At 47.3% G+C, this 10,534-nt stretch overlaps 1 protein-coding gene across 1 annotated transcript in view; it reads left to right on the forward strand.

Annotated features, from left to right (window-relative positions):
• The window catches only part of LOC103209784 (zinc finger protein 345-like), a 17,733-nt gene extending 9,819 nt beyond the window's left edge, over nt 1-7,914 (forward strand). Inside the window, exons 4-5 of the mRNA XM_042782937.1 lie at nt 6,327-6,595; nt 7,772-7,914. Of these exons, the coding sequence (XP_042638871.1) occupies nt 6,327-6,595; nt 7,772-7,914 (412 nt within the window). The remainder of the gene's footprint in view (nt 1-6,326; nt 6,596-7,771) is intronic.
• Nucleotides 7,915-10,534: the final 2,620 nt, after the last annotated feature.

Consider the following 10,534-nt stretch of genomic DNA (forward strand, 5'->3'; position numbering starts at 1 on the left):
ATAGGGCATCGTCTGAGGTGGGAGGGCTCAGGGCCTCCCATCTGATAGGGCATCGTCTGAGGTGGGAGGGCTCAGGGCCTCCCATCTGATAGGGCGTCGTCTGAGGTGGGCGGGCTCAGGGCCTCCCATCTGATAGGGCGTCGTCTGAGGTGGGAGGGCTCAGGGCCTCCCATCTGATAGGGCCTCGTCTGAGGTGGGAGGGCTCAGGGCCTCAAGCCTGGGAGGACATGGTCTTTGGTGTGGGGGGTGCTCAGTGCAGGGAGGAGGAACATCTACACCTTCTGCTCCTCTCAGGGTCTTGTTTTCCCTTCACATTCATTCTAACCAGAGGTGCTTGTGGAGGGACGCCTCTGGTTGCCTTCAGATGGACACTTCCCCTGACTGGGTGGTCACCATGGAATTGTGGTGCAGTGAGTGACTTGTATGGCTTTTCTAGCCACTGTCTTTGTAACTCCCACCAGATTATTGGGTGGGACCATGAAAACAAGGTGTGCAGAACTCTGATGTTCGGATTGGTTCGATTTTTCACTCTGCCAGGCTTACAATGAGCCCTCCTAGAGGTAGAGAGGGGATCTCATTGCCAACAAGAGAGAAGAGCTGGAGGTGAAGGGGAGCATGTCTTTGGAGCCAAGATCCCTGCACTGGGCCTCCTTGGCCGAGATGACCCCGCAGAGACGACCCAGCTGAGAACCCAAGAGGCAGGAATCAGAGTGGCCACTTACTTGGCCCACAGGGTGAGAACGCTGAGTGACCTTGGGCAGAAGGCTTGCTGGTGATTGGGAATGCACATAAGTGTAGCTACTGGCAGAGCTAAAAGAGCTTCGTAACACTTGCTGGAGCCAGGCAGAGGCCAGGCCACGAGGCCACGAGGCCAAGAGCCAGGGAGGCGTGTCTGAGGGCACAGCAGAGGGGAGACTGTCCCGATGGAAGAACTGCATCCTGAGCGTGTTCCTAAACCTGAATCATAGCCTGTTGCTTCCCTAATAAACCCCATAATCGTGAGTACTGTCTGTGAGTTCTGTGTGGTCATTGCCACAGATTATCTAACCCAACGAAGAAGTAGTGAGTGCCATGGGAGGGACAGCTGGTGTCAGAATTGGTAAAAGGCTGCAGGGTGGTGACATGTCTGGCCCCAAAGGAATAGGCCTTGGGCTGCTGATGGTGATTCAGTCTTCTTGTGAAGTTAGAGGAGGTCAGAAGGTGCCACCTCTAATCCTTTTTGTAGGATACTGGTCCTTCTGTTGGGTTTTTTCCTTTTCCTTTCTGAACTTTGGCCACTCCCTCTAACAGTGTCCCTTTTCCCTGCATCAGGTACATGGATGTCCCCCGAGAGGAGGCCTTGGCTTTTCTCATCGTCGTCTAAGAGGAGGCCCGCTTTTTCTTTGGCCAGGATTGCATCCTTGCTGCACTCCGGCAAGGAGGTTGCCTGCCTTGTAGCCTTTGTCCGTTCTTGTGTTCGGTTGGTGTATGCTTTCATGATGGTTTCCACTGTTGGAGAAATTCCCATGCCCGCTCCTCCATCCACCATTTGTAGTTTCTTTCTATCTGGGACGCTCTGCACAATAAAAATCACATTAACTGTGTGAACATTTTCAGGGCTGTCTGGGTCAAGGTCTGTCAAATTGTCTAAAATCAGAAAAAGTCCTCTCCAGGAACCTGAAGGGCCATCATCTCGTTTTTGTCTGACTTCATGTATTTTATTTCGGCTTACTGCTTTGCTTTATTTTGGAACTCCTTTTTTTTCAGGCCTTCTAGTAGGCACTCTCGGTAACAAGAAACATTTGCATGCCCATCATCTGTGTTTGGGTTCCAGTTGGCATTGGGAGAGGCCTTGGTGCTGGTCGGGTTTGTGCCATGAGCCTAGTGAAGTCTACTGGCTTCCTTTTTGGCTTTTGGAAAAGCCACATGCATTTCCTTGGGTGTTAACATGATGTCACATGGCATGGGGCTGTCCACCCAGGTGGGTGCAAGAGTGCAAAACATTGAAGAAAGCAAATCATGCATCCTCTGGGGGTCCTCCTCGTTTCCAATTAAAAAGATTGCTGGTGGAAAAAGGGGTACGGGCCCAGACCACCCCTCTGTCCCTCGCTGGCATCTGGTGGAAAGAGTCTGGAGTGCTTTGGCCCTTCTTGACCTCCCCAATATGGCCCCACAGAATTGGGTGGTTCTGTTTACATCAGGGAGAAGCACTCCTGGGAGAGATCAACCATGGGAGACTAGCAGGGCTGTGTATTCACAGGGAGACAGCTCGGGGAGCAGGAGCGCAGGACAGAAGGACACAGGGAAGAGGTAGCTGTGGGGAGGAATTGGGAGGGGAGCTGCTGCAGTGTGGAGGGGATCTAAATGAGGAGCAGAAAGGCCTGGTCCAGGGTGTGGGGCTGGGGGATCTGGGAAAGGCTGAGGGGGGTAGAGAGGAGGGGATGTTGGACCTTGGAAATCATCCTTAATGTATGCAGGGGGGTAGGTGGTCGTGATCCACCCACTTTCCGTGTGCTTGAGTCATTGCTTTTAGAAATGCCTGTCCATGAGGTGGAGGTTAAAGATGTCCCGAATGTGCAAACTGCCATGCCATTCCATCTTCTCTGACATTAACTTCTCTTCCTCCCCTCAATAACCTCCCTCCTGTTTTAGGGTTCTGTAGTTCACTGTAATGACCCACAGGACTCACAAACTGCCAAGGAAATGGCTCACATGGTGGTGGTGGAGGCTGGGAGGCTGGCAGGCTGGCGAGTCCCAGATCTATGGGTAGGTGTAGAGGATTCTCCCAACTCACATGGTTGTAGGGGTTGGCGAACCCCAATCGGCAAGTCAGATGATGGCTGCTGTCTCAAGTCCAGGGGGGAGATGATGCCAAACCCAACCAGAACCAGAGCGAGAGCGCTTTCCCAGAACGTTCCTATGTATACCCTCCCGGAAGCTAAGGGTGGCGACTGGAGTCACACCCTCCAGCAAGGTAGCACTAAGGGTGCATCCTCCCCTACACAGGCATAGAGATAAGGATTTACACTACATCACAGTATGGAGGACAATGGCTAGAAGGGCCGTATTTAGCAGTTCACTGCACTGCACTTAAGATCCATCATATTTCTGAAGGGTTAATAAATCTTAAAATGAACATCCTCAGCAAAAAAGGAATGTATAGCCCTGGAAATAGCCAACTACCCAATCCTATAATGATTAATGTCTGATTTTTATTAGAAGTTCCAGTCTGGTACTCCTGAAAATAAGCTAACCACCAAATCCTCTAACCACTAATGTCTAGTTTTTATCAAAATCTATTTTCTGAACAGAAACGACACAAAAGAAACATTAAAATGATAAGGGCAACCTGACCCACACGGAAAGAATGAGCCGGCCTCGGGACCAGAGAGAATGATGTTTCCAACTCTGAGTCAAAGAAACAAAGAACTCTGAAAAATTGAATAAAAGGGCACTGACATTTACAATTACGGCTGCACTCTTGGATAGAGAGAGAGCCAGTCTTTATGCTTTTATGATTTTACTCTTTAAATACATTTTTCTTTCCTTTCTCTCTGGCCTGGTTTTTCCCAGCATCAGTCACCTAAACTTAAAATTTTCTAAACAAAGTGATGAAAGCTTCCACAAACATTTTCTCTCCCTGTTTTTCTTCCCTAGTACAAAACAGGTCTTACTGCAAAATAATGTTACATGTTCAAGACCCATTAAGTATCCACCTTTTCATACTTTCTGGCTTGTACTAGGGAGCCAGGCAGTATTATAATTTTTTTTTTCATTTCATTAGTGAACAAAAATATGACCAATTCTTTGAAATACATCCTAAAGAGCTACATTTGGGAATTCCCTGTGCATTTCCCAATGCCTTGGTAACAGTTCCTCACTGGTTGAAGTCTGTAAAGAGTTAGTCTCAGTGGCCAGTACTTCTTGAAAAATATGACTTTCAATGCTCATTTAAAATTGTTTCTCATTGAGGATGGCTGGTCCGCCTTCACCAGGTGTACCATGAGGATGATTTGTGTCTCCCACTGAGTCATCATTGGGTCCAAGGTGTGTCTCAGGCCTTGAGGACTGTTTGGTTGTCCTTGGGAGAAATCTGCTGCATGCTCAAGTCTCAGGCCAGTCCACTGATCCACCTCTGGATCCAAGCAGATGACTCCAGTCATCTGGCGGGCTCTCCAGAATTTGCTGCCAGGTGAAATAGAGGTTCTGCTCAGTGTGACTCCCTTTAACCAATAAACAAGAGACTGAGGTGGGAGAACAGAAAGGCACTTTTATTTCTTTTGCCAAGAAAAGGAACAGCCAGGGCTAGTGCCTAGAAGACTGCTTCAAGGAAGGCTCCTTCAAGCTTGTCTCATGTACAGTTTACAAAACAGGACGTCATAGAAAATCATGGATATGCATACTTCTGGTTTCTACTCGGGGACAGTTAGAGTAACATACTTCTCCATGCAGCATGTGTATAAAAAGTGGTGGCTCACTCCACCCAGGTGCAACTCAAAAAAGCAAACTCACTGCTGTGGAGTCAGATCCGACTCATAGCAACCCCTCCTTGAGTTTCCAAGGCAGTATCACTGTGGAAGTAGATTGCCCAATCTTCCTTCCTAGGAGTGGCTGGTGGGTTTGAACTGTCAGACTTCTGGTTAGCAGTCAGATGCCGTAGGCACTACACTACCAGAGCTCCTCCACCCAGGTGCAGAGAGGTTAATATTTCCTGAGCCACTTCATGAACTAAAGGTTACTAGGTCACTAAGATGGCTGCCAAAGTGATTCAGACTGATTTTGGCTAGTCCAGGGAGGTCAAAGTAAATAGGATTAGGGGAGGTGGGGTTGACTCAGCTGTCTTGCTTATCTTGTAGGGACACTATGCTGTGCCTTCAACCCATTCCCAGAGATCATGATAGTCAGACAACAGGCCTATAAAGTAAACCACACAACTGAGGGAAATTTACACTTTAGCGCAATCAACCGTAGGAGAAAGGACACCATTTGCCGGAAAGGTAGGTAGAGCCAAGAAAGATGGATCAGTGGAAACAGGAAACAGTGGAAACAGGAAACCAATAGAGAAAGTGAGGAGAGCAGTGGCACATTGAAGGGATTGCAGCTGATGCCATGAAACAGTTGTCGTTGTTGTTATGTGCCGTCAAGTCAGACCCGACTCATAGCGACCCCTCCTTGGCTTTCCGAGGCAGTATCACTACAGAAGTTGATTGCCCCATCTTCCTTACAAGGAGTGGCTGGTGGGTTTGAACCGCCAGCCTTCTGGTTAGCAGTCAAGCCATGAAATAAGCAGTATATAAATTGTTGAAAGGGAAACTCATTTGTTGTGTTAAATAAAAAAACAAAAACTGAGAACAAACTTGTTCTTTGAGGACATAAAAAAGTGGTACAGTCATCATTGGAATAACAGACACAAAAAAGTAATTTTATATGCAGCACCTTAGATAAAATGTGAAAGACATCATGCTGACTAGATAAAATCGGGCACAATACACTTCATACTGTATTGTTCGGAGAATATCATGTCCAAGAATGGGGACTATCGTTGCCAATAGCCGAACAATGGATACTCCTGGGGGGACTATCACCTGGGAAAGGGGCAGGAGGGAATCCTTCCGTATGGTGAAAAACTTTTCAAAGTGGATCTCAGAGGATACAGAAGTGTATAAACAAATTTTATAATTCATCACTTAAGATTAATATGCATTATACACTTAATTACACGTGTGTAGGAGAAAAAGGACAAACTTTATAATTGTGGTTCTCAAAAGTGCTTCACCTTTTACCCCCTGATCCTCTGAATAAGTATCCTCCTGCCCTTCACTGTGCAAATCTCTCTCAAGGGTCCACTGTAACCTGATTAGAAACTGGAGACTTTCTGACCGCATTTCTTCACTAAAGTGGCTATTAGGACAGAGCCCCGAGGAGGGGCCAGGGACCATCCCCGCTTGGAAGGCGGTGGTTACGAGTGTGGCCGTCAAGTTCCACGGAGCCTGCCGCCCGCTCTCTTCCTTTCTCCACTTGTTTTTCTCAAGACAGCTGACACTTTTCAATGCATACACACGTGGAACAGAACCTAGGCCTTTTTTTCTAGAGAGGAAATTAGGGCCGCGGGCCAGATCGCAATCACACGGGGGCAGCACTGAGCTCCGCGGACAATAGTTCTGTAGTCTTCCGTGTTCTGCCCGGAACCCCTCAATTGTGGCACCGGATGTCTCAGAACACGGAAGCGGAAGTTGTGTCATCTGTCAGGCCGGCATTTACGTTTGGTCGCGTTCCTGTTCTGGGGGCAGGTAGGTTTTTCCTTAGTCTCCAGTTGGCTTGCTCCCCTGTGGGGGGGTGTCCCGCAGGCTCCGGTCCCGGGTCTCAGGCGCTGTCCCCGCTGCCTCGCGCACTCTCGGTCTCTCCGCCTCCCGGAGCCTCGCGACTTCCTGTCGCTGGGGCATCGCCGCCGCCCCTTCCCGCGTGATTCCTGCCCCGCGGCTGCAGCCGGTTCCTGGACGCCGAGCGGCGTGGGAGGACCAGCGTCTCTCGGTGCGAGAACAGGTAACATCGCGAGACCCCTCCCTGAGTAGTGATGTGGTTTTCAATCCCGCAGCGTCCGTGTCACCGGGAGTTGGTGAGAAATGCAGAGTGGGGATCATATGCACGCCCGGGGTCGTTAGCCTACGCCTCACATAAGACCATCATATCCACTTAGGTTTAGTAAAGACCTAACCCGGCCAGGGCTGTGCCCCTTCCTTTAGCTTGAAGCTTCAGAAGTGGGAATGGAGTTTGTCTCGGCTGTCGCAGTTTGATTCTTACTGGCCAGGAAGAGACAACGTACAGGTAGAAATGTGGGCTCTTGGTACTTGTGGGCCTGAACACCAGACTTTTCGTTCACCTGGGGCACTGAGGACTGTGTTTCACTGAAACCTAGCATGTCCAACACAGAGCTTTTAAAATTTCATGTGAACAAACCTACTTTTCAGCTGGCTTTCCCATCCAGTACGGGGCGTCAGCATCCTTTCACTGGCTTTGGGGAAACAGTCCAGGCTCGTGGGAGAGCTCTCCGTTAGGAGAGCGCCCTTGGAACTGTCCCCTCCTTTTCCTATCGTTACAAGAATGTATCATCACCACCCAGCAGTAGGAGGTTCATTTAAATGATGGAAACCAAGTAAGTTGTCCATCACACAGAAATCCACTTAGTATACATTGGCCAACAAGAGTCTATACCTGCAAGTGTGTGTTTAGACTGTGACTCAAATTTGTAACAACCTCATGTTAGATATGCTCTTGACACATTTTTAAAAAACTTTTTTAAAATGTCAAGATTTACTTGTCTTTTTTTCTTCTTGTTGTTATGTGCTGTCAAGTCGGACCCGACTGATAGCGACCCCTCCTTGGGTTTCCGAGGCAGTATTACTACGGAAGTAGTTTGCCCCATTTTCCTTCCGAGGAGTGGCTGTTGTGTTTGAACAGCCAGCCTTCTGGTTAGCAGTCAAGTGCCTTAGGCACTATGCTACCAGAGCTCCTTTTTTTTAGCCTTAGCACCAGACATTTCTTCTTTATAAGGATAGGAATTCAATAATTGTTATAATTCAGATGTCGCTTAGCTGTCACCTCCTCAGAAAGTGCCCCTCCTGACCCCTCAGTTACTCCCATGCATTTCTGTGTTTAATATCATTGCATTTTTCAGGATGAGTTCATTCCAGTTTCAGTTGACATTAACATTTATGATGTGTGAATACAAGCAAAGTGGTTGCTTTTCAGGCTCTGGGATCAGCGAATTCCTCTATCTGTGGTCTTGTTGCAGAAAGAGGAGGCCTGGGAAGCTTCACGGACAATGCCCGCGTGGGCTCTGGAGGCCAGAGCCTGTTCGCCTTCAGTGCAGATGCCCTCAGGGTGGAGTGTGGCCCTGGGCCTGGGAGGAAGCCAGACACCTGTCACTCCTGCTGACTCACCACTGTCTCTTCCTCATCCTTCTTGCATTTCAGATCTGCGGTCTGGTGAAGGGAGAACTAGTCCAGTCCAGGCAGCTGGGGTACTAGGGCGACCGTTTTGCACGTCCATGAATCTTCAGGAAGGATTTCAACTGCTCTGACGGGTGTGTGGACCAGACGTTATTCCTCTGCCTCCACACTGCCCAGTGCTCTGCTTCCATTCCAATGCTTCTTTCTGAATTGGCTTCTTGGGGTTAGAGGCGACATTCTCTTAGACCTCTAGAAGGTGCAGCCAGGAAATGGTGAGTTCCTCACAGGACTAGGTAATTCTTACCAACGGGGTGAGGCGTATGAATTGGAGGACCAGCCATGTGCTGCTGACTGAACTTCCTCATGGAAGGAGCAGGTGGCAGGGGCGGCCAGCGGACTGAGCCCCAGGAGGTACCCTAAGGCCCTGCTCCAGTGTCATTGGGCCCTTCTGTATATCTGTGATTTTTCAAAATTTGGGTGCTTGGGGTCACCTTCCTCCTGTGCCTCTCTGAGCCAGCACCATGAGGTGTTCCCATCCCCACCCTAGGCCTTGGTGCTTTGTGCTGAATGACACAGTCTCTTGACCGGAGACTGAAGACGGACCACCTCTGGCTGTGGAGGCTGACTCGGCTTCCAGAGCCATTCTTATCCCTGTGTCTTAACTGTTTTATAGACTTACCCCAAGCACTGGAGCATTTTCTGTGAAGTTCTAAGTGTAAGGTTAGGTGACCAATGTTGGGAGGAACCAAGTCCGAGAAAAGAAAAGAAAAATTTATTTAAAGAGTAAAATCATAGAAGTATAAAGGCTGGCTCTCAGTATCCAAGAGTCTAGCACTGATTGTCTAAGTCAGGGCCCATTTATTCCTTTTTTCAGGGTTCCTTGTTTCTTAGATTGATAATTGAAAACATCCTTCTCTTTGGTCCTGCGGTCAGCTCGTTCTTTCTGTGTATGTCATGTTGCCTTTATTGTTTTAATTTTTTCACCCATATAGTTCCTGTTCAGAAATGGGTTTTGATAAGAACTAGACATTAGTCATTAGGGGGTGTGGTGGTTAACTTATTTTCAGGAGTACCAGACTGGAACTTCTATTAAGATTCAGACATGAACCATTGTAGTGTTGATAGCTAGCTGTTTTCAGGAGAGTACATTCCTTTGTAGCTGAGGACAGGAGGTTTGATTTCCTTAACCCTTCACTAAAAGTATCACTCCTCCCTCACAGTGTATTCTGGGTTAGAAAAGGACCAAGTATATTCCTAGGAGGAGGCCCTTACTATTTATGGCATACTGTGTGGTAGGAGTGCTCTCCCGATGTCACCAGAGATAGAAAGCTTAGGACACTGAATACAGTTGGATCTTCTGTGGGGTAACCATTTCCTTATTTTTTTTCCTTCTCAAGTGGGGAATCCTTTTGCTTTGAACCTTTCAAGTGTGTGTAAAGCAGGGATCTGCTATCTGGGCTCTTGTCCTCCTTTCTAGGTTGAGCTGATGTTTATTCCCTATAGTTTTTTTTTTTACTGTCTCTGTAATCTTGAATTAGAATCTAAACTTAAAGTGTTCCCTTTTGCTAGGGATGCTCAATGTATGAGATGTGTGTATTGAGGTTCTTGGGTTTACAATTTCCCCTGGAAAAACTTTCTACATCATTTGGTGTGTTTCTGCTGATAATTTTTCAATTTAATGGGTACGAATTTCTTGAACACAGAGGAATACCTGTTTTAACTGATGTCAAAATTACTCTGAAGTGAGCTTAACTCTGGAGAAGGTTCTTCAGGTCTCCTATTAAACTTAACAAATCATTAACAAATCACTTAGAAGCACTAAGTATGGTCATTTTAGAAACATTCTACTCCCTGATACAAAATGGAAACAGACTCTAGTGGCCCAAGGAAGTGACTAATGTAGGGTAGCTGCTGGGAGGCTGGCAAGATCCCAATCTGTGGGTAGGTCTGGATGCTTCTCCTCACTCACGTGGTTGCGGGAGATGGTGAGCCCTAGCCTACGGCTCAGTTGTCCGGCTTTTGTCTAAATCCAAGAATGAGATGATGATGAACCAGATGGAGAATCACAACAAGACTGAACTTGTTCAAAACATTCACATATATACCCTCAAGGAAACTAATGGTGGTCACTTGAGTCACACCCTCCAGCAAGGTGGGCCTCAAAGATACATCCCACCTTGAACAGGCATGGAGAACAGGATTGACAATACATCACAAAAGGGTGGTGACTTGAGTCCCACCTTCCAGCAAGGTGGGACTCAGGTTACATCCCACCTTAAAAGAGTCATAAGGAATAGGATTTACAAGACATCACATAATGGAGGAAGATGGCTAGAAGATGGCCATATTAAGCAATTTAGTCCACTGCACCTGGTTTATTGTTACAAACATGAATTCCTAGCAAAAACACTTAATATCTTAATTGATAAACATCATGTTTATAAGGACAATATACTTTACTAAAATTATGTTTTTTTTTGATAGGTAAAACCTTCCAAATTCAAAACTCAGTATGAAATTTTTTACTGTATAAAGACATGATCCTACTCTTGTCTTCATCCAGCCTATCTCTTTTCCCCCAGCTGCTTTAAATAACCAGTTTTATT

Source organism: Orycteropus afer, unplaced genomic scaffold, assembly GCF_000298275.1.
Source record: "Orycteropus afer afer isolate SDZICR_OR568_19922 unplaced genomic scaffold, OryAfe1.0 scaffold00531, whole genome shotgun sequence".
Lineage (NCBI taxonomy): Eukaryota > Metazoa > Chordata > Mammalia > Tubulidentata > Orycteropodidae > Orycteropus > Orycteropus afer.